General features: G+C 44.4%; 1 protein-coding gene across 7 annotated transcripts in view; it reads right to left on the bottom strand.

Annotated features, from left to right (window-relative positions):
• The window catches only part of LOC138681656 (farnesyl pyrophosphate synthase-like), a 59,743-nt gene that overhangs the window by 8,842 nt on the left and 25,983 nt on the right, over positions 1-24,918 (bottom strand). The window contains exon 2 of one of the 7 annotated variants that reach the window (XM_069769349.1): positions 13,157-13,573. The exons of 3 other annotated variants lie outside the window; for them this stretch is intronic. In XM_069769349.1, coding sequence (XP_069625450.1) covers positions 13,157-13,522 — 366 coding nt within the window. In that variant the 5' untranslated portion in view covers positions 13,523-13,573. Of the gene's footprint in view, positions 1-2,856; positions 2,964-13,156; positions 13,574-18,663; positions 19,298-24,918 lie in introns of those variants that run through there. 3 more of the 7 variants (XM_069769401.1, XM_069769359.1, XM_069769391.1) reach the window with 3 other exon arrangements.

Here is a 24,918-nt window from a genome sequence, read left to right as displayed (position 1 = left end):
TGTGTAATGTAGGGCTGTATGTAATATATACTGTATATGTATAGTGTAGCTCTACACCGTACATGTGTGTAATGTAGAGCTGTGTGTAATATACTGTATATGTATAGTGTAGCTCTACACCGTACATGTGAGTAATGTAGGGCTTTATATAATATATACTGTATATGTATAGTGTAGCTCTACACTGTACATGTGTGTAATGTAGGGCTGTGTGTAATATATACTGTATATGCATAGTGTAGCTCTACACTGTACATGTATGTCAGAAAAATTTCACTTTTAGGCTATGTGCACACGTTCAGGAATTCATGCAGAAAATTCCTATGGAAATCCGGACATTTCTGCCAGATTTCCGCATGAAATCCGCATGCTTTTTTTGCGCGTTTTTTGCGCGGTTTTTCCCAGACATTTCCCAATGCATTAGACAGTGGGAAAACCGCGAAAAAAACGCAAAATTAATGAGCAGGTTCATTATTTTTCCGCAATGCATTTTTCATGCGGAAAAACGCACATCATGTGCACAGAAATTGCGAATTTCATTAAAAATGATAGGATGCTTAATGTATGCAGATTATTTGCGGTTTTATAGCGTTTTTATAGCGCAAAAACGCTAAAAAACCGCAAATAATCTGCAACGTGTGCACATAGCCTTAGTCATGAACTTGCAGCTCCCTTGCGCCCCCCTACCCTGCTGGCCAATAAGTGTATTGAAAGAGGATAAGAAAAAGGACGTGGCAGCTCTAACTAGTCGAATATTGTGGCACGTGAAGTGACGAGATGTATATACACCACTGGATAGATAGATATATATATATATATATATATATATATATATATACATATATATATATATATATATCTATATATACACATAGTGGGGCAAAAATGTATTTAGTCAGTCAGCAATAGTGCAAGTTCCACCACTTAAAAAGATGAGAGGCGTCTGTAATTTACATCATAGGTAGACCTCAACTATGGGAGACAAACTGAGAAAAAAAAAATCCAGAAAATCACATTGTCTGTTTTTTTAACATTTTATTTGCATATTATGGTGGAAAATAAGTATTTGGTCAGAAACAAACAATCAAGATTTCTGGCTCTCACAGACCTGTATCTTCTTCTTTAAGAGTCTCCTCTTTCCTCCACTCATTACCTGTAGTAATGGCACCTGTTTAAACTTGTTATCAGTATAAAAAGACACCTGTGCACACCCTCAAACAGTCTGACTCCAAACTCCACTATGGTGAAGACCAAAGAGCTGTCAAAGGACACCAGAAACAAAATTGTAGCCCTGCACCAGGCTGGGAAGACTGAATCTGCAATAGCCAACCAGCTTGGAGTGAAGAAATCAACAGTGGGAGCAATAATTAGAAAATGGAAGACATACAAGACCACTGATAATCTCCCTCGATCTGGGGCTCCACGCAAAATCCCACCCTGTGGGGTCAGAATGATCACAAGAACGGTGAGCAAAAATCCCAGAACCACGCGGGGGGACCTAGTGAATGAACTGCAGAGAGCTGGCACCAATGTAACAAGGCCTACCATAAGTAACACACTACGCCACCATGGACTCAGATCCTGCAGTGCTAGACGTGTCCCACTGCTTAAGCCAGTACATGTCCGGGCCCGTCTGAAGTTTGCTAGAGAGCATTTGGATGATCCAGAGGAGTTTTGGGAGAATGTCCTATGGTCTGATGAAACCAAACTGGAACTGTTTGGTAGAAACACAACTTGTCGTGTTTGGAGGAAAAAGAATACTGAGTTGCATCCATCAAACACCATACCTACTGTAAAGCATGGTGGTGGAAACATCATGCTTTGGGGCTGTTTCTCTGCAAAGGGGCCAGGACGACTGATCCGGGTACATGAAAGAATGAATGGGGCCATGTATCGTGAGATTTTGAGTGCAAACCTCCTTCCATCAGCAAGGGCATTGAAGATGAAACGTGGCTGGGTCTTTCAACATGACAATGATCCAAAGCACACCGCCAGGGCAACGAAGGAGTGGCTTCGTAAGAAGCATTTCAAGGTCCTGGAGTGGCCTAGCCAGTCTCCAGATCTCAACCCTATAGAAAACCTTTGGAGGGAGTTGAAAGTCCGTGTTGCCAAGCGAAAAGCCAAAAACATCACTGCTCTAGAGGAGATCTGCATGGAGGAATGGGCCAACATACCAACAACAGTGTGTGGCAACCTTGTGAAGACTTACAGAAAACGTTTGACCTCTGTCATTGCCAACAAAGGATATATTACAAAGTATTGAGATGAAATTTTGTTTCTGACCAAATACTTATTTTCCACCATAATATGCAAATAAAATGTTAAAAAAACAGACAATGTGATTTTCTGGATTTTTTTTTCTCAGTTTGTCTCCCATAGTTGAGGTCTACCTATGATGTAAATTACAGACGCCTCTCATCTTTTTAAGTGGTGGAACTTGCACTATTGCTGACTGACTAAATACTTTTTTGCCCCACTGTATGTATATATATATATATATATATATATATATATATATATATATATATATATATATATATATATATATATATATATATATATATATATATATACACCTCGATCCACTCACCACCAAGTCCCCAACCCCTCATAAATAGAAGAACTATGCTGCTACCATTGACCTCTTATAGGTGGATCGGACACGCGTTTGGTAACGTGACTGATGTGGCGGATTGCTCATAGAACAAGAAGAACTACCAAATTTATAAGTTTACTTCAGGGAAAAAAAAAAAAAAATCGGCAGTTTACAAAAATGTCACGATACCCGGGTATTAATGCTGCAGGGTAAACTGCACCCAGCAGCAACAGAGCTGGACCAGAAACCGGGTAACTAACCTGATCACCAATGGGACCTTTCACATGAGACAGAGTGAGCAGGAAAAGCAAAAGGACCTACGATCATGCGACAGAGTGGGAGGTGGTCACGTGGGCGGAGCCAGATGCTGGGGAAACAGAGAAGGGACAGGCATAAAAGAATAGTGAAACAAGCCGAGGTCATAGCCAGGAGATTACAAGATACAAACAGGCAGAGTCAGAGAATAGCCAAGCCAGGGGTCAGTAATCCAGGAAAGCGAATAAAGCAGGTAACAGCAAGACACTAAGCAAGCCAGCATACACTACAGAAGTCAAGCATACAGACTGCTGAAAACCTACAGCTGACTAGGATACCAGGTAAGGAGCGAGTATAAATAGCCCTCCCATCTTGAAAGAGAAGCTAAGAAAATTAACCCTGATAGTACAAGAGATAACCTTGTCCTAACCATGACAAAAATGATACAAATGATATTACAAAAGAGACAAAATACAAGTATGTACAAACAATTATGAAATAAAAGGGATGAAAATATGAAACGTACTAAATCTCAGTCACAAGTATGACGTGTCGATAAAGGGGAGGAGAGATCCCAAAGAAATGATCCAGTACCCCAGCATGGTGTTCAGCTGTCTCTCCTGGCTTTGATAATTGCCAAAGATGGACGTTCCTGTTTTATGCTTCGGCCATAAAATTAGGAACTACCACTTTGCTGACCTCACATATGGGCTGTTTTCTGGGAGGTACACATAACTTGGAAAGTTATGGATAACTCCTTTTCATTATATCTTTGGTCTGGAACCTCACAGGCCAACAGTTTGCATTATTTTTCCTGTGATTTTACTGTTCTTTAGCGTCCAAACACAATATGTCTGAGATTTGCTGGTGGGTAGAAATTCATTTCCCAAGTTTCTGATGGCCCTAAATGCCGCAAAACGCTGCCGTACCTAACCCCAAGTGCCCCAATCCTGGAAATCTAATTTTCATGTTTCTAGGATTAATGTGTGTTATTGAATTTGACTATCAGGCTCCTGTCAGCACAGGCGCACTGCCACGGCTGAACAGGGTGACTCACCCACACTGCGGGAGTACCCGGGGTCAGATACCACAGGGAATGCTCAGGCAGACGGGACCTGAGCAGCATGCTGAGGATGGCAGAAAATAGAAGGACCTGCGATCATGTGACCACAAGGGGCGGGGCGTAGCGTCCTGCTGCTGCAGAGGAGTGCAGGATTCTACAGGGACACAGAAGTACAGGAGAGGGAAACTCAGGTCAGACAGGTGGGGGTCATACATGGAGAGGGCAGCGCGGTACAGGAGGGGCGAGCAGAGAATAGTTAGAACGTAAGCAAGGAGTCATACACTGAGATAGCAGCGCAGTACAGGAGGAACAGACAGAACCAGATCAGAACCAGACAAGAATAAATTAGCACAGGCACAAAGCACAAGCACAATGCACACAGTCACAACAGGGTCACACACACTCGGCCAAGGGTCAGAGTATAAGCGACGAGGAATGACCTCACACTGATGCTATGAGAAGCCTCCCAGAATCCCATAGTGAGGCCGCCAAATTTAACTTCTGAACTACCTAATCCCACAAACTAAGCAGATCATGACATTGACTTTGAGCATTATGGCTAGAAGACAAAGGGATTTTTGGAGGGAGAACTCATTCAGCTCTGCTAGTCCTGGCAGGCAATAAAAACTCTGCATTCCAAACTGACCATTTGCTGGAAGGGAAGGGGTTGGAAATTCACAGAGAGAGAGAGGGAGCTGTATGCAAGACTTGGTCCTACAGAAACCAATGGTGGGTGGAGCAGTAGGCCAGCTCTGGTGGTGTGCCCAGAACCATGGAAAATACACTACCTGTCACAACTCACAGGGAAGATATCTTTATCATCCCCACCGCTCACACTAATGTGTCATGAACCGGGGTTGTTTGGTTGCCCAGTTCTTTTCTGAAGCGGAATTATCTATATCCCACTTCCCAGTTCCGGTTTGGAACTTGCAGCTCTCTGGTGACCCCCTTAGGCTACTTTCACACTTGCGTTTTGTGCAATCTGTCGTTTTGGGCAAAAAACGGATCCTGCAAATGTGCTCGCAGGATGCGTTTTTTGCCCATAGACTTGTATTAGCAATGGATCGCGACGGATGGCCACACGTCACGTCCGTCATGCGACGGATCCGTCGTGTTTTGGCAGACCGTCGTCACAAAAAAGTTCAATGTAACGTTTTTTTGTCTGTCGCGTCCACCATTTTCTACCGCACATGCGCGGCCGAAACTCCGCCCCCTCCTCCCCGGACTTCAGAATAGGCAGCAGATGAAAAACTGCATCCGCTGCCAACGTCGTGCACAAATTTCACAACGTGCGTCGGTACGTCGCCCCGACGCATAGCGACCGACCCGTACCGACGCAAGTGTGAAAGTAGCCTTACCCTCAGGTCAGACCGGGTACTGCACCTAGAATAATTAGTTGCCAGAAGGGCTGCCTTAGGCCGGAGTCACACTCAGCGTAGGGAAATACGGTCCGTATTTTACATGCGTAATACCCGGAAATTATCCCAAAACAGTGATCCGTATGTCATCCGTAGGCAGGGTGTGGCAGCGTATTTTACGCATGTCATCCTCCGTATGTAATCCGTATGGCATCCGAGATTTTCTCAATGGATCCATGTTCTCAAAAAATCATAAAAACATATATACTGTCTATATGTATGTATGTATGTATGTATGTATGTATGTATGTATGTGTATGTATGTATGTGTATGTATGTATGTGTATATATATATATATATATATATATATATATATATATATATATATATATACATACATACAGTGGGGCAAAAAAGTATTTAGTCAGTCAGCAATAGTGCAAGTTCCACCACTTAAAAAGATGAGAGGCGTCTGTAATTTACATCATAGGTAGACCTCAACTATGGGAGACAAACTGAGAAAAAAAATCCAGAAAATCACATTGTTTGTTTTTTTAACATTTTATTTGCATATTATGGTGGAAAATAAGTATTTGGTCAGAAACAAACAATCAAGATTTCTGGCTCTCACAGACCTGTAACTTCTTCTTTACGAGTCTCCTCTTTCCTCCACTCATTACCTGTAGTAATGGCACCTGTTTAAACTTGTTATCAGTATAAAAAGACACCTGTGCACACCCTCAAACAGTCTGACTCCAAACTCCACTATGGTGAAGACCAAAGAGCTGTCAAAGGACACCAGAAACAAAATTGTAGCCCTGCACCAGCCTGGGAAGACTGAATCTGCAATAGCCAACCAGCTTGGAGTGAAGAAATCAACAGTGGGAGCAATAATTAGAAAATGGAAGACATACAAGACCACTGATAATCTCCCTCGATCTGGGGCTCCACACAAAATCCCACCCCGTGGGGTCAGAATGATCACAAGAACGGTGAGCAAAAATCCCAGAACCACGCGGGGGGACCTAGTGAATGAACTGCAGAGAGCTAGGACCAATGTAACAAGGCCTACCATAAGTAACACACTACGCCACCATGGACTCAGATCCTGCAGTGCCAGACGTGTCCCACTGCTTAAGCCAGTACATGTCCAGGCCCGTCTGAAGTTTGCTAGAGAGCATTTGGATGATCCAGAGGAGCTTTGGGAGAATGTCCTATGGTCTGATGAAACCAAACTGGAACTGTTTGGTAGAAACACAACTTGTCGTATTTGGAGGAAAAAGAATACTGAGTTGCATCCATCAAACACCATACCTACTGTAAAGCATGGTGGTGGAAACATCATGCTTTGGGGCTGTTTCTCTGCAAAGGGGCCAGGACGACTGATCCGGGTACATGAAAGAATGAATGGGGCCATGTATCGTGAGATTTTGAGTGCAAACCTCCTTCCATCAGCAAGGGCATTGAAGATGAAACGTGGCTGGGTCTTTCAACATGACAATGATCCAAAGCACACCGCCAGGGCAACGAAGGAGTGGCTTCGTAAGAAGCATTTCAAGGTCCTGGAGTAGCCTAGCCAGTCTCCAGATCTCAACCCTATAGAAAACCTTTGGAGGGAGTTGAAAGTCCGTGTTGCCAAGCAAAAAGCCAAAAACATCACTGCTCTAGAGGAGATCTGCATGGAGGAATGAGCCAACATACCAACAACAGTGTGTGGCAACCTTGTGAAGACTTACAGAAAACGTTTGACCTCTGTCATTGCCAACAAAGGATATATTACAAAGTATTGAGATGAAATTTTGTTTCTGACCAAATACTTATTTTCCACCATAATATGCAAATAAAATGTTAAAAAAACAGACAATGTGATTTTCTGGATTTTTTTTTCTCAGTTTGTCTCCCATAGTTGAGGTCTACCTGTGATGTAAATTACAGACGCCTCTCATCTTTTTAAGTGGTGGAACTTGCACTATTGCTGACTGACTAAATACTTTTTTGCCCCACTGTATATATAATATAACGCTGGGAGCGTCACTCTATCCGAAGCCTTTATAGACTGCGCAAGCGCCGGCGCAGTCTGGCCCCCACAGAGTGACACTCCCAGGAGATCGCGGTATGCGTAAACACTGAACGCACACCGCGATCTCCAACAGAGAAGCAGGGACCGCCAGGAGGGTAAGTATCGGCTATATTCACCTGGCCCCGTTCCACCGCTGCGCGCCGCCATCTTCTGGGTCCTCTGCCTGTGACGTTCAGTTCAGAGGGCGCGATGACGCGCTTAATGCGCGCCGCCCTCTGAGTGACCAGTCACAGCCAGAGGACCCGGAAGATGGCGGCGCGCAGCGGTGGAACGGGGCCAGGTGAATATAGAAAGTGCTGGGGGGTGTCTGCCTGCTCAGGCCCCCCAGCACTCGGCGCACAGCGACGATAGGTGAGTATGGTATTTTTTTTTTTTTCATTTATTGCAGCAGGATACAGGGCATATACCATGGAGCATCTTATGGGGCCATAAACCATAATGGAGCAGTGTACGGGGGCATATACAATGGAACATCTTATGGGGGCCATAAACCTTTATGGGGCAGTGTACAGGGGCATATAATATGGAGCATCTTATGGGGCCATAAACCATAATGGAGCAGTGTACGGGGTCATATACAATGGAGCATCTTATGGGGCCATAAACCATAATGGAGCAGTGTACGGGGGCATATACCATGGAGAATCTTATGGGGCCATAAACCTTTATGGAGCAGTGTACGGGGGCATATACAATGGAGCATCTTATGGGGGCCATAAACCATAATGGAGCAGTGTACGGGGGCATATACAATGGAGCATCTTATGGGGCCATAAACCATAATGGAGCAGTGTACGGGGGCATATACAATGGAGCATCTTATGGGGCCATAAACCATAATGGAGCAGTGTATGGGGGAATATACCATGGAGCATCTGACGGGGCCATAAACCATAATGGAGCAGTGTACGGGGGCATATACAATGGAGCATCTGACAGGGCCATAAACCATAATGGAGCAGTGTACGGGGGCATATACAATGGAGCATCTTATGGGGCCATAAACCATAATGGAGCAGTGTACAGGGGAATATACCATGGAGCATCTTATGGGGGCCATAAACCATAATGGAGCAGTGTACGGGGGCATATACCATGGAGCATCTTATGGGGGCCATAAACCTTTATGGAACAGCGTACGGGGACATATACTATGGAGCATCTTATGGGGGTCATCAACCTTTATGGAGCAGTGTACGGAGCATATACTATGGAGCATCTTATGGGGCCATCAACCTTTATGGAGCAGTGTACGGGGCATATACTATGGAGCATCTTATGGGGGCCATAAACCTTTATGGAGCAGCATATGGATGGGCGCAGCAAATTAAAGAACGGTGGCGCAGGATGGGAGCAGCACATGTCAGAATGGAGGCGCAGGATGGGTGCAGCACATGTCAGAATAGAGGCGCAGGATGGGAGCAGCACATGACAGGATGGGGGCGCAGGATGGGTGCAGCACATGACAGAATGGGGGTGCAGGATGGGTGCAGCACATGACAGGATGGGGGCGCAGGATGGGTGCAGCACATGACAGAATGAGGGTGCAGGATGGGAGCAGCACATGACAGAATGAGGGTGCAGGATGGGAGCAGCACATGACAGGATGGGGACGCAGGATGGGTGCAGCACATGACAGGATGGGGGCGCAGGATGGGTGCAGCACATGACAGAATGGGGGCGCAGGATGGGTGCAGCACATGACAGGATGGGGACGCAGGATGGAGCAGCACATGGCAGGATGGGGACGCAGGATGGGTGCAGCACATGACAGGATGGGGGCGCAGGATGGGTGCAGCACATGACAGAATGGGGGCGCAGGATGGGTGCAGCACATGACAGGATGGGGACGCAGGATGGAGCAGCACATGGCAGGATGGGGGCGCAGGATGGAGCAGCACATGACAGGATGGGGACGCAGGATGGAGCAGCACATGGCAGGATGGGGACACAGGATGGGAGCAGCACATACCAGGATGGAGACCATATACCAATATAAATGCTCGACACCCGGGCGTAGAACGGGTTCAATAGCTAGTATATATATATATATATATATATATATATATATATATATATATATATATATATATATATATAATGTCAGTGAGACACACACATTATAAATAAATATATGTATGTATATATATATATATATATATATATATATATATTTTACAGACCAAAAGTTTGGACACACCTTCTCATTTAAAGATTTTTCTGTAGAATTTGTATTATGGCAAGAAAAAAAGCAGCTAACAGTCTATTCAGTAGGACTATCAGCTGTGTACCCACCAGACTTCTGCACAACACAACTGATGGTCCCAACCCCTTTTATGAGGCAAGAAATCCCACTTATTAAACCTGACAGGACACACCTGTGAAGTGAAAACCATTCCCGGTGACTACCTCTTGAAGCTCATCAAGAGAATGCCAAGAGAGTGCAAAGCAGTCATCAAAGCAAAATGTGGCTACTTTGAAGAACCTAGAATATAAGACATATTTCAGTTGTTTCACACTTTTTTGTTAAGTATATAATTCCACATGTGTTAATTCATAGTTTTGATGCCTTCAGTATGAATGTACAATTTTCATAGTCATGAAAATACAGAAAAATCTTTAAATGAGAAGGTGTGTCCAAACTTGTGGTCTGTACTGTATATATGTCAGTGAGACAGTAAACTATTTCATATCCCTTATTTTTGTATTATATATATATATATTCCTCATTAGTAATGTTACAAGTGTATGTGTGTAAAATTGCTGCTGCTGCTGCGCCCCCTGCTGGTATAACCTCATATGAACTCGAGCGTGGGAATTTTTCTGAATATTTTCTTACGCTCGAGTTCATATGCGGCTATACCAGCAGAGGGCGCAGCACCGCAAGTCTAGGTAGCTACGTTCCCCTTCTTCACATTCATTCCCCAGTTTTTACAGGCAGGGGCGGCTGCATTACCAGAGCTCCTGCTTGTAAAATTATTTAACCCCTTCAGATGGATTTACAGCGTGGGACATGACTGAGCATCGGAGAGGTATGGGATATTGTTATTTTTTTATTTTAACTTTGTTTCAGGTGACAAGGGTCTTCAATTGGATTGAGAGTATAATAAATTATTACAACACCCTGTGTATTTATTTCAATAAAATACTTTTATCATAATATGTGTGTTTTATTAACCATGTACTACTATTGGATTAATAATGGATAGGTGTCTTATTGACGCCTCTCCATTATTAACCTGGCTTAATATCACCTTACAATAGCAAGGTGACATTAACCCTTTATTACCCCATATCCCACCGATACAGGGGAGTGGGAAGAGAGGGGCTAAGTGCCAGAATAGCCGCATCCTACAGATGTGCCTTTTCTGGGGTGGCTGGGGGCAGATGTTTTTAGCCAGGGGGGGGGGGGCAATAACCATGGACCCTCTTTAGGCTATTAATATCTACCCTCAGTCACTGGCTTTCCCACTCTGACGGATAAAATTGCGCGGGAGCCCACACCAATTTTTTCTGTGATTTAACCCTTTATTGTAACAGCCAGAGCCTCCAAATTTTACACACATACACTTGTAACATTACTAATGAGGAATATGTACAAAAATAAGGGATATGAAATGGTTTACTGTATGTAATCCATGCCTCATATCCTGTTGGGTTTGAGCAGGAGATAGAAAAACCCGGCAATTGAATTTCTGCTATCTAGCGCTCTACGAAATATAAATATATACAGGCCCTTCTCAAAAAATTAGCATATAGTGTTAAATTTCATTATTTACCATAATGTAATGATTACAATTAAACTTTCATATATTATAGATTCATTATCCACCAACTGAAATTTGTCAGGTCTTTTATTGTTTTAATACTGATGATTTTGGCATACAACTCCTGATAACCCAAAAAACCTGTCTCAATAAATTAGCATATTTCACCCATCCAATCAAATAAAAGTGTTTTTTAATAACAAACAAAAAAACCATCAAATAATAATGTTCAGTTATGCACTCAATACTTGGTCGGGAATCCTTTGGCAGAAATGACTGCTTCAATGCGGCGTGGCATGGAGGCAATCAGCCTGTGACACTGCTGAGATGTTATGGAGGCCCAGGATGCTTCAATAGCGGCCTTAAGCTCATCCAGAGTGTTGGGTCTTGCGTCTCTCAACTTTCTCTTCACAATATCCCACAGATTCTCTATGGGGTTCAGGTAAGGAGAGTTGGCAGGCCAATTGAGCACAGTAATACCATGGTCAGTAAACCATTTACCAGTGGTTTTGGCACTGTGAGCAGGTGCCAGGTCGTGCTGAAAAATGAAATCTTCATCTCCATAAAGCATTTCAGCCGATGGAAGCATGAAGTGCTCCAAAATCTCCTGATAGCTAGCTGCATTGACCCTGCCCTTGATGAAACACAGTGGACCAACACCAGCAGCTGACATGGCACCCCACACCATCACTGACTGTGGGTACTTGACACTGGACTTCAGGCATTTTGGCATTTCCTTCTCCCCAGTCTTCCTCCAGACTCTGGCACCTTGATTTCCGAATGACATGCAAAATTTGCTTTCATCAGAAAAAAGTACTTGGGACCACTTAGCAACAGTCCAGTGCTGCTTCTCTGTAGCCCAGGTCAGGCGCCTCTGCCGCTGTTTATGGTTCAAAAGTGGCTTTACCTGGGGAATGCGGCACCTGTAGCCCATTTCCTGCACACGCCTGTGCACGGTGGCTCTGGATGTTTCCACACCAGACTCAGTCCACTGCTTCCTCAGGTTCCCCAAGGTCTGGAATCGGTCCTTCTCCACAATCTTCCTCAGGGTCCGGTCTCCTCTTCTCGTTGTACAGCGTTTTCTGCCACATTGTTTCCTTCCAACAGACTTACCATTGAGGTGCCTTGATACAGCACTCTGGGAACAGCCTATTTGTTGAGAAATTTCTTTCTGGGTCTTACCCTCTTGCTTGAGGGTGTCAATGATGGCCTTCTTGACATCTGTCAGGTCGCTAGTCTTACCCATGATGGGGGTTTTGAGTAATGAACCAGGCAGGGAGTTTATAAAAGCCTCAGGTATCTTTTGCATGTGTTTAGAGTTAATTAGTTGATTCAGAAGATTAGGGTAATAGGTCGTTTAGAGCAGGGGTCCCCAACTCCAGTCCTCAAGGCCCACCAACAGGTCATGTTTTCAGGATTTCCTTTGCATTGCACAGGTGATGCAATTATTACCGGGGCAAGACTAAGGAAATCCTGAAAACATGACATGTTGGTGGGCCTTGAGGACTGGAGTTGGGGACTCCTGGTTTAGAGAACCTTTTCTTGATATGCTTATTTATTGAGACAGGTTTTTTGGGTTATCAGGAGTTGTATGCCAAAATCATCAGTATTAAAACAATAAAAGACCTGACAAATTTCAGCTGGTGGATAATGAATCTATAATATATGAAAGTTTAATTGTAATCATTACATTATGGTAAATAATGAAATTTAACACTATATGCTAATTTTTTGAGAAGGACCTGTATATATGTATGTGTCTCACTGACATTATACAATCTCCAGGTAGGCCGTGCTATCCATCTTCCCATGGATGCGGACCAGATGGCCAGGCCCCTTGGCTGACTGTAGGGATGGTATTCTTGGGGTCGTATGCAGTGCCATCCAGTCTCCAAACGTCACGTGTGTGGTTGGCACCAAAGATCTCGATCTTGGTTTCATCAGACCAGAGAACCTTGAACCAGTCAGTCTCAGAGTCCTCCAAGTGATCATGAGCAAACTGTAGACGAGCCTTGACATGACGCTTTGAAAGGTACCTTACGGGCTTGTCTGGAACAGAGACCATTGCGGTGGAGTACGTTACTTATGGTATTGACTGAAACCAATGTCCCCACTGCCATGAGATCTTCCCGGAGCTCCTTCCTTGTTGTCCTTGGGTTAGCCTTGACTCTTTGGACAAGCCTGGCCTCGGCACGGGAGGAAACTTTCAAAGGCTGTCCAGGCCGTGGAAGGCTAACAGTAGTTCCATAAGCCTTCCACTTTCGGATGATGCTCCCAACAGTGGAGACAGATAGGCCCAACTCCTTGGAAAGGGTTTTGTACCCCTTGCCAGCCTTGTGACCCTCCACGATCTTGTCTCTGATGGCCTTGGAATGCTCCTTTGTCTTTCCCATGCTGACCATGTATGAGTGCTGTTCACAAGTTTGGGGAGGGTCTTAAATAGTCAGAAAAGGCTGGAAAAAGAAATAATTAATCCAAACATGTGAAGCTCATTGTTCTTTGTGCCTGAACTACTTCTTAATACTTTAGGGGAACCAAACAGAATTCTGGTGGGTTGAGGGGTTGAATAATAAATGACCCACTGAAAAGACTTTTCACAATAAAAAAAAAAAAAATAAACAAAGAAATAACATTCTTTTTTGCTGCAGTGCATTTCACACTTCCAGGCTGATCTACAGTCCAAATGTCACAGTGCCAAGTTAATTCCAAATGTGTAAGTAAACCTGCTAGTATATTGCCCAGCCACGTAGTATATTGCCCAGCCACATAGTATATTGTCCAGTCACGTAGTATATTGCCCAGCCACGTAGTATATTGCACAGCCACGTAGTATATTGCACAGCCACGTAGTATATTGCCCAGTCACGTAGTATATTGCCCAGTCACGTAGTATGTTGCCCAGCCACGTAGTATATTGCCCAGCCACGTAGTATATTGCCCAGCCACGTAGTATATTGCCCAGCCACGTAGTATATTGCCCAGCCACGTAGTATGTTGCCCAGCCACGTAGTATATTGCCCAGTCACGTAGTATATTGCCCAGTCACGTAGTATGTTGCCCAGCCACGTAGTATATTGCCCAGCCACGTAGTATATTGCCCAGCCACGTAGTATATTGCCCAGCCACGTAGTATATTGCCCAGCCACGTAGTATATTGCCCAGCCACATAGTATATTGCCCAGTCACGTAGTATGTTGCCCAGCCACGTATGTTACAGGTTAAAAAATAAAAAATAAACATATACTCAACTTCCAAGGGCCCCTTGTAGTTCGGTCACATGACCGTGACGTCATGACAGGTCCTTCTCGCGCAGGCGCGCAGGACCTGTGATGACGTCCCGGTCACATGACCGTGACGTCACGGCAGGTTGCTCTCGCGCAGGCCCTGTGATGACGTCGCGGTCACATGACCGTGACGTCATGGCAGGTCCTTCTCCCATACCAATCTTGGTCGCGAAAGGTGAGTATATAATGATTTGTTATTTTTTTTATTATTTTTAACATTAGATGTTTTTTCTATTGACGCTGCATAGGCAGCATCAATAGTAAAAACTTGGTCACACAGGGTTAATAGCGGCGGTAACGGAGTGAGTTACCCGCGGCATAACGCAGTCCTTTACCGCTGGCATTAACCCTGTGTGAGCGGTGACTGCGGGGAGTATGGAGCGGGCGCCGACAGCAGGGGAGTAGGGAGGGACTAATCGGACTGTGGCCGTCGCTGATTGGTCGCGGCAGCCATGACAGGTATCTGGCGAGACCAATCAGCGACTTGGATTCCATGACAGACAGAGGCCGCGACCAATGAATATCCGTGACAGACAGAAAGACAGAAGGACAGAAAGACGGAAGTGACCCTTAGACAATTATATAGTAGATTCTAATAAAACCTGTCAGTGTGATTTTACTGTACACCACACTGAATTGCCGGCTTTTCTCTAGAACACCGCTGCGTATTTCTCACACTGTTGGTCCGTGTGTAATCCGTATTTTTCTCGCACCAATAGACTTTCATTGGTGGATTTTTTGCACAATACACTGACAAACGCAGCATGCTGCGATTTTCTACGCCCGTAAAATACGGCCGAGAAATATACGGCAGATAGGAGCTGCCCCATATAGAATCATTGGTCTGTGTGCAATGCGTAGTTTTTGCGCCTCTCATATGTCCGTAAAACTTGCTAGTGTGACACCGGCCTCATTTTGTACTGGCTAATGGGCACATATAACTGCTCCCACTTAGGCGGTAACAGTAATTATCAATGCCGTCTGTTGCTACCAGGTTTTCCAAATGCGCAGGACAAGTCTGCTGCCACCAGCTCCGATTCCTTAATTAATAACGGGTCCAGAGCCAACCCAAATTAGTAACGTAATTCACTTCAGAGGACTTGACAGTACGTTATAGAGCAAGGAGAAACAAAGCTAATAATTTTATATATTTTACTCTAAAAAGGTAGGCAGTGTTTACAAGAGGGTAAAAAGATATTATAAAAGAAGACAAGTATCGTATGCACAAACAATTACAAATAAAAAGGGATTAAAGTTGAAAAAACACTTTCAGTTCCGTATGTCATTTCATAGCAGAACATGCGGTGCGGGGGAGGGGCGATACATCAAGATGCATTACAGAGCATCTCTCAGCTAGCTTCCTGGTCAAAGGCTAGTGAAAAATTAGCTCTCAAGGTCTTATACCCCTTGGTCGTGACATCACTGAGTGGGCGGAGCTATGGAATGCATTCCTACTTTCTCAGAGGGACTCAGAGTTATGGAACATTCCTATCCACCGTAGCTCCAGGATGCAAATTCATATAGTGACGACGGAAATACCATTGATCTTGTTTTGCGACTAGCATTCTATTAAGACCAAACATGACCTGGCTATGCACCATGAGCAAGCAGTAATTTGTTTCTCGGATACCAAGGGTACAGAAAATTGGAAAACTCAGTGGGTGATGACCCGGCCAATGCACATACCAAATATATAACTTTCATATCTCTGTCACTAATTGGGGTCAAGTTATGCCTTACTATTAAGTTTGTACATGAACAACAGAGCGCATGGTTTCAGACAAAGGACTGATTTTCTGCACACTCCTGCATTCGAGAGGGAGGGGAGACAGAGTCCCACACTGGAGTTTCACGCTACAGCTGTATTGTCAGCAGGGTGCAAGAGCTAGAAGGAAGTGGGGTCGGAAAGCATGCAGCATGTGTCTGTGCTCAGCTTTAATGGATGTAGCAGAGCTCAGTGTGTGGGATCATAGATAATCAAATACATCATATTCCTGACACTACCGCTCAAAATTTAGGGTCACTTAGAAACCTCCTTATTTTTGAAAGAAAAGCACAGTTTTTTTCCAACGAAGCTAACATTAAATGATTCATAAATACACTCTATACATTGTTAATGTGGTAAATTCTAGCTGCAAACGTCTGGTTTGTAATGCAATATCTTCATAGGTGCATAGAGTCCAGTGTTTTTATGGGACTTTGTCTTGGCTGTGTAAAAAGGGAGACTCCCTGATGAAATGTGCGATGGAGTGGTGTGTGCAGGGGCAGATGAGTGTCAGGCCGTCTGGTATGTGACCTTTTATGTATTACTATTGTGAAGGAACAAATTAAGAAGGATTCTCCATTTTGTGCTTTTCGACTCCATTTTGTTGTTTTGAATATAAATTTTGTTAGTAGACTAAAGTTTACAGATGTTATGAGACCTTGATGAGACCTTGATTGTTGCAATCTGCCAGGACATGAGACTGAGGGTGTATTGTTCTACGAGACTTTGACGTACAGACTGTTCCTGCATTCTTATAGGTTAAGAACTGTGAACGTGTTCTTATGCTGATTGGTTGAAGTATAATTTCTATGACTATGAAAAGTCAGAGAATAAACGGGGGCCCAGAGATCTGCTCGATCCCCCACACAGAGGCACGAGTCTCCGTCTGGTCATTTTCAGTTGCCGGCAACGCCCTTTAGATTAATTTGGAAATCACTGAGTCAACCGTGAAGGATCACTTTAGATCCTCCCTCAACAGCTTGGCGCCCAAAAACGTGGGGCCCCAAACAGGAACGCCTCTGCCCCCTGGAGGACAACAAGACAAAGGACCCTCGGAGCGGACACAGGCACTGGAAAATTGGGACTGATCATCCCCCACAACAACCACGGTAAGTTGGCAGTTATACTGTCCAGACTGACCGTTTGGTGTGGTTTTCCTGTGTTTGTTGCTGCAAAGAGGATCTGAGGTTTGTCCCCGATGGTGGGGTGATTCTTGGGTGGAATCATATAGAGGTGTAGTTCCGTTGGGAGCCCAGTGCTCGAACCGTACCTCATAAGGGACGGACACCCCGGATTGACCAGTGATGTAATTCTCTTTATAGTCAAAATATCCTGAATTCCTGATCACTGTTAGAATCAGGCGCGGTGAGGTGATCGAAGATGGGTAGGATGCGTAACTCAGGAATATATAGATATATATATGTATTTCTAGAGGTATCCGGAGGGTTAGTTTGAAACACCCTCCTCCTTTCGCTGAGTACCGCGTTTTTGGGTTGTCCCAGAGGGGGACAGGTAAACCTAGTGGAACAAAACGAATACAGCTGCTCTGGTATTGTGCACGACTAAGTAAGGATATTTAGCTCTAAAGTAGAATCAGTTTCCGTGTGTGTGATGAATCTGATATTTTTAGCCCAAAGACGGGGAAAGAACTCTGTCAGGAATGCAGGAAAATATTCTGAATCATTGGTTTTTCTAAGGTGTTCTGGCATGTGAATTGTGTGATGAAGGTTTTGTAGAAATTAATTAAGTCTGAGAACTGCTGTATTCTGCTTCTGTGTGTAGATTTCCAAAATATCCGATGGGAGGGGTAGGTCAAACCGCTGCGCTATTGCTTTCTTTTGTGTTGAGGAATGCTGTAAATTCTTATCTGTTCCGTGTTTCTGGTATGGAGGGGGCGAGTCGCTGCCTCCTCTCCTTGTGTAGTAAGAATTATTGTAAATTTAAAGTAAAATATGGTGTCTTGTTTTAGAAGGAAACCTGTAAATGATAGTTTGGTTTTGTTTTTGTTATGTTGAAAAAGGGAAGCTGTCTACTACTATGACAAAGACTGAGAAAGTGGCTGAATGTTTTGTGGTGCAGGAAGGAATTGAGAAAGTGATTGAGGGTAATGTGTTAGAAAGACAAATAATTAAAAAAATAATAATCTGAAACAGGGGGGCTCCCTGTTAGATGATATGGTCCCTCCCCAGGAAATCAAGCCTCTCCTCCCGACTGTAAGCTCCGTGCCCCTCAATCCCAAAGTACCAATATATTCTGGGTTGCCAAAACTCAGTGCGCACCCACCCTATGATCCTGCCGGGTGGATTTGTGATGTATGCGGAGTTATTAATTCTCAGTGGAGACAGGTCTGTTACAATTGTGGAGCGAGGAGACTCGGGGTCGTAGCCCCCACCTTTCCCTTGCTAAACGCTGACGGCACCTATCGGCCGCCGCCAGCACCAGCTCCTGTTATGCCTAGTATTGCGAGTGGTTATGAGTATCCGCCCCCACCTACCTTAGTCACTCGGTCAGAGACAGGATACACAGAGGAGATAGAAGATTTCCAGGAAATGTATTCTAATGTTATTCCTGGACCCCACAGCCATGATGTGCTCTTTAGGATAGGGACAGGGGATCTCACAAGACAACATGTTGGGGCCATAGTAAATGCCGCAAACAATCAACTCCACCATGCTGGAGGACTGGCTGCAATGATTTCACAGAAAGGCGGACCCATGATACAGGAAGAATCTAATTCGTATATACAAACTTATGGCCAGGTAGAAACAGGACAGGTCGCAGCAACCAGAGCAGGACAGCTGCCGTGCCAATATGTGATACATGCAGTGGGACCACGATATAATCCTACCAACATTCCCAGGTCCCAACAATTACTTACTGAGGCTGTCCAGAATGCAATCCTGTATGCCTCCTCTGTTCCCCCCGGTACGATGCCTCAGCGTACAATGGCCATACCATTAATCTCTGCCGGTATCTTTCAATATCCCAGGAAGGATGCCGCTATGGTCATAGTATCAGCAATAGAGCGCTGTATACAGGAAAACCCCATAAAATTGGAGGAGGTCCGATTTGTTCTCGATAGCCACCTAACGGCCCATCAGGCAATACAATTTGTAACTGTAACAGAGCCTCCTGCCCCGCTTCTGCAGCAGATGCCTCTTACCGCACCTCCTCCCGCCCCTGAGTCAGTAATATCAGAGCTTGAAGAAGATGATGTGAAACCTACTCCTGACAGGCCAAAGTATACCCCCTTTTCTCCATCCCAGATAGACCTTCCCCATGGCCTTCTATAGACAAATGGCAGCGAATCGAGAGATTTATTCCACTCCCCGGATAGATCTGTTACTTACTCCAGGTGAAGGCTGGAGAGGGATATTTTCCAATTATTGAGGGTGGCATAACCTATAATGTAAATTTGGACGAGGGAACCTATGAGAGTGGTGTTGATTTCTGTAATGCTTTAAAAGTTTGGGCACAAGATAGATTAGCGGACCAAGCTACCTCCCTCACAGATGTCACACAGGACAAGGGGGAGACTGCCGAGAAGTTTTATGGGCGTCTTATGGTAGTGTTTAAAGATTTGGGATTCTCATTGTATAATAAAGCCCATTCACACCTTTTTGCAGTAGTTTTGACTTCCGAGCCTTAAATCTGAATTGAAAGAGGCAATAATGTCAGTTAGACCTGACATTGAGACTTCCACTCCAGATGATGCATTAAAAATAGTAAAGAGTTTTCAAAAGAACTTAGCCCGTTCTGCATCAGCAGGAAAGGCAAAGGTTAAACCAGTAGCCACAGCGATCTCCACTCCAACTCTAGCCCCCACCCCAGGAACAAGGTCGCAGCTGGTTCCTTATCAGTGGCACACACAACAGACTTCAGCTCCAGTCCTCCCACCATACACGAATTCAGCTCTCTACTCCAGTATTCCTTTTAACCCTATGTCCGGGAATCTCACTCTCCAGCCCCGCCCTGCCAATTCTCGCTTGCAGTGTTGGCGCTGTGGCCGGCCCGGTCACTTTCAGAGAGATTGTCATACCCCTGCTGACAGATGTTACCTTCCAGTTCCCCCTTCTACCCGTAATCTGAATACTGGGAACTCTGGGGGATACTCTGGTTACAGACAGTCTCAAAATCCTGATAATCGCCCATACTGACGGGGTGGCAAACCAGGGTCTGCCATCACAATGTCCTCCACCAAGCCTGGGGCATGCTCATCCGTCACGCTTCCTGTCGGGGACACCCTTGTCAAGTTTATGGTAGACACTGGGGTGGCCAATTCCATAATCAAGTCATCAGATGTACCTACGGATATCCCTATTCAATTCTCAGACCAAGAGCTTGTTTTAATTGGAGTAGATGGCAGACCCAATAAACATACTCTCACAAAACCCATCCCTGTGGGACCTTTCCCTGAAGTTACTGCTCAGTTCGTAATCTCTCCCTCATGTCCGGTAAATTTACTGGGGGCAGATGTATCATCACAGTTCCGCTCCAGAATATAATTCCAAGATGATAGTGAGATGGTATTTATGTTATATAACCCCTATGCAGATGAACATAATGAGATGTATATCTTATATGCCCTTCCCACGGTTATGATGGCCCTGATAGGCCCAGATCCACCCCCAATAATGCCTGTTGAACCAGTAAAAGTGTTTCTCAAACCTGGTGCCCCTTTTCCCAAAGTCCATCAGTACCCTTTGAAACATGATCAGGAGCGGGGCCTCAAGGGTCAAATACAAACGTTACTCGATAATGGTACTGTGTTTCCCCATGTAACACGCCTTTGTTTCCCGTTAAGAAAAAGACCCCACCCGGCCAACCCCCTGTGTACCGGCTGGTACAAGACCTATGGGCAGTTAATGCAGCTACTGTTCTAGAAACTCCGGTGGTGCCTAATCCACATACTTTTGTCCCAGATATCTCAGGATGCTGCTTGGTTCACAGTTATCGACCTCGCCAATGCCTTCTTCAGCATTGCATTACACCCAGATTGCCAGTTTCTGTTTGTATTCACTTATCAGGGACAACAATTGATGTGGACAGTTATGTCACAAGGGGCCCAAAACAGTCCCAATCAGTTTGCAAAAAAATATGGGCGAGTGTCTTTTACCCTGGCAGTTAGAATATCCTTATGTCACGCTGCTTCAGTATGTGGGTAATCTTTTGTTGTGTGCACAGACAGAGCAGGAAGCCATTGTTGCCACTGTTAGTCTTCTCAAGTATCTGGTAGATCTGAACTGTCGGGTTTCGGCCTCGAAACTTCGGTTCTGCCTTGGTCAAGTGATATTTTTGGGTCACTGTCTCCTTCAGGGTGCCAGACACCTCACAGAAGAAAGAAAAATAGCCGTCAGCTCCCTTTCTTTCCCAAAAGATGAGACTGAACTCCAGCGTTTTCTTGGACTATGTACTTATTGTTATCAGTGAATGCCGGACACATCCCGCATAATGCAATCTCTCTACAATGCCCTGAAAGACTGTTCAAGATATGCTGATGATTTTGGCAGATTCCACACAGGATACGCTGTTACTACGGAAGACACCGTAGTGCACGCAGCTGCACTCACTCCCTCACTGTCAGGACAAGAAGTAGAATTTCAGGATCTGTCTACTGCATGTGTTCTGGCCAAAGACAGGCGGGCTAATATACACGGACTCACAGTATGCATTTGGTATTGCTCATGATTTCGGAGCCCTATGGGCTAATCGAGGATTTGTTACTACCGCCGGGACTCAGTGAAGAATGCTGAAGCTGTTAAAACCCTCATGGGCTCAATCGAATTACCTACCCAGGTGGCCATTATCAAAGTTAAGGAGCACGGTACTATGGAACAGTCCACAGACTGTTGGTAACGCCTCTGCGGATATGCAAGTAAAAGCCGCTGCTCTCCTACCCGTTGAACCGACCATACCAGCTATGGTGACCACACGCTCTCAGTGTAAACAGTTACAAGAAACACTGACTCTACAGGAACCTGATGATCCATGCCAGACTGAGGTTTTCTGCCGGACCCCGCGAGACCGTTTAATGACGATGCAGAGAATGTCCCCAAAGGAAGAAGTGACGCAGTGGAAGGCTGATGGAGCATGTATGGACATGGTCTCTGGAAAAAGGACCAACTTGTGTGTCTCCCTAAGCGGATGTACCCTGCTATTGCCATGTGGGCACATGGGCCCACACATCGAGGAAAAAAACAGGCCCTAGCACAAAAATTCTACTGGACTCCAGGTATTTCTACAGTCCTGACAGCACTCAACCGTGCATGTAATATCTGTCTGCAATCCCGGTCAACTTCAACGTGTACCCCCGAAGCACCTTGCTACGCTCGACTATCCTTTCCAAAGGCTCCAAGAGGACCACATCACGTTGCCTAAGTCTGGAAGGTATAAATATTGTCTGGTGGTTGTCGACATGTTCTCCAGTTGGCTGGAAGCATTCCCGGTTACCAACATGACTGCAAAAACTACAGCAAAGAAACTGGTGATGGAAGTTATATGCAGATATGGTGTTCCAGAAGTTGCTGAAAGTGACCAAGGCCCGGTCTTTTCTTCTCATGTGTATCAGGAGGTTCTGACAATGCTTGGATCCACTGTAGCCCTCCATGCTCCGTACCATCCACAATCCAGTGGGAAAGTTAAGAGGCTGAACGGCACACTGAAGGGACAATTGACCAAAATGATGCAGGAGACTACGGCTCCATGGCCAGGGCTCTTACACATTCGTACTACCCCTATTGCAAAACATGGCCTGTCCCCATAGGAGATATTGTTTGGTGCTAGGTCCTCAGTTGCAAATTTCCAGTCTCAGTAGTTGTCAGAAGAAACTGACCGTGCTGTTCAATATGTTATTCAGCTTAGTAAAAATGTTGCTAACACCCATGTTTTAGTTTCTTCTTCCTTTCCAGATTAAGCAGAAACCGACACTTGTCACAATTTGAAGCCTGGTGGTTTATGGTCGTGAAAAGCTATGTCAGAAGACACGGACTAGAACCCTTGTATGATGGTCCCTACCAAGTTCTCCTCATTACTCCTATGTCAGTAAAGCTGGAAGGAAGGCCGACATGGATCCACGTATCGCAGTGCAAGCTGGTCAAACAGACTAGTAGCAAATAAGGGGGACAATGTTTTGTTTTTTTGTATTTCTATATAATAATATTGATAACCACATGGGACAGCCTAAATTCCCCAACATCCTTGAATAATAAGTTTGTACAATATCATGAAAGATTAGTAGTACAGATGGGTATAGCTAATAAAATTGTCAGTTCTATTTCCATTTACCCTATCATTACACAAATGTGGGATAAATTGCTTAGGGTCACAGATTATCTAGATGATCAAATTTGGGATATATTGGATATACTTAATACTACTGTTGCTGTCCAAAACCCACTTATTATAGTCACTAATCAACATACTGTAGTACTGGACTACTTAACAGGAGCACAGGGTGGTATGTGTCAGGTTATTGGACCCGCTTTCTGTTATTATACAGATCCCAATAGTACTCTAAAGTTAAAGTTAGAAGATATTCAAAGACTCAGAGATCAATATGATAAAGACAATGACTGTAATAAGGACAGTTGGTGGGCAGACACCTTCTCCTTTTTAATCCAGCCAATTGGTTTGAGGGATTTGGGGGCTGGATAGCTGGAATCTTGCAAAGTTTGTTTCACATCGCTGCCTTTATCCTTGTCATGTATGTAATACTAAAACTTGTTCTTTGGTGTATTTCTGTATGTATTAGGAAATTCTGCACTAAGACAACTAATGATGAAACCAAAAGCGTTGCCACCCCTGCTCTTCTCTACACCGATTTCACAAAGTTATCAGATGAAGATGTTGAAGCCAAGCGTATGGCTATCTTCAAAAGATCCCCACCACCGTTATCAACAATTGTTATTCGTAAATTCTAGTATACAGGGGGGACGGGTACGCCGCAACAGCCATGGCTGGTAACATGGCACCAGTCATGTGAAGACCAGTACCCCTCGAGCTTATAGCTTGGGATAGTACCTCTGATGCTGGACATTAATTAACAAAATTTATCTAGGGGGGAATGTGAAGGAACAAATTAAGAAGGATTCTCCATTTTGTGCTTTTCGACTCCATTTTGTTGTTTTGAATATAAATTTTGTTAGTAGACTAAAGTTTACAGATGTTATGAGACCTTGATGAGACCTTGATTGTTGCAATCTGCCAGGACATGAGACTGAGGGTGTATTGTTCTACGAGACTTTGACGTACAGACTGTTCCTGCATTCTTATAGGTTAAGAACTGTGAACGTGTTCTTATGCTGATTGGTTGAAGTATAATTTCTATGACTATGAAAAGTCAGAGAATAAACGGGGGCCCAGAGATCTGCTCGATCCCCCACACAGAGGCACGAGTCTCCGTCTGGTCATTTTCAGTTGCCGGCAACGCCCTTTAGATTAATTTGGAAATCACTGAGTCAACCGTGAAGGATCACTTTAGATCCTCCCTCAACACTATTATCTTCACTGCAGGTAGTTCTTTTCCTTTGCTGGCCACTTGGGTGTTCATAATGCTCATTACAGCTATCTTCCATTAATGTGCACTATTTCACCTTTTGGTGATATTGATTTTTGATTAATTTCTTAAATAATTTATATATTATTTAAAATATATTGATTCTTATTAGTTTTTTTGGATGCACTTTTTGTGATTGTATTTACCAATGGGTATTTAATATTCATTATAATTTTTTTTTATAATAATTTTGTG

The sequence above is a fragment of the Ranitomeya imitator genome, chromosome 1, assembly GCF_032444005.1.
Source record: "Ranitomeya imitator isolate aRanImi1 chromosome 1, aRanImi1.pri, whole genome shotgun sequence".
Lineage (NCBI taxonomy): Eukaryota > Metazoa > Chordata > Amphibia > Anura > Dendrobatidae > Ranitomeya > Ranitomeya imitator.
This window is presented reverse-complemented; position numbering and strand designations above follow the sequence as displayed.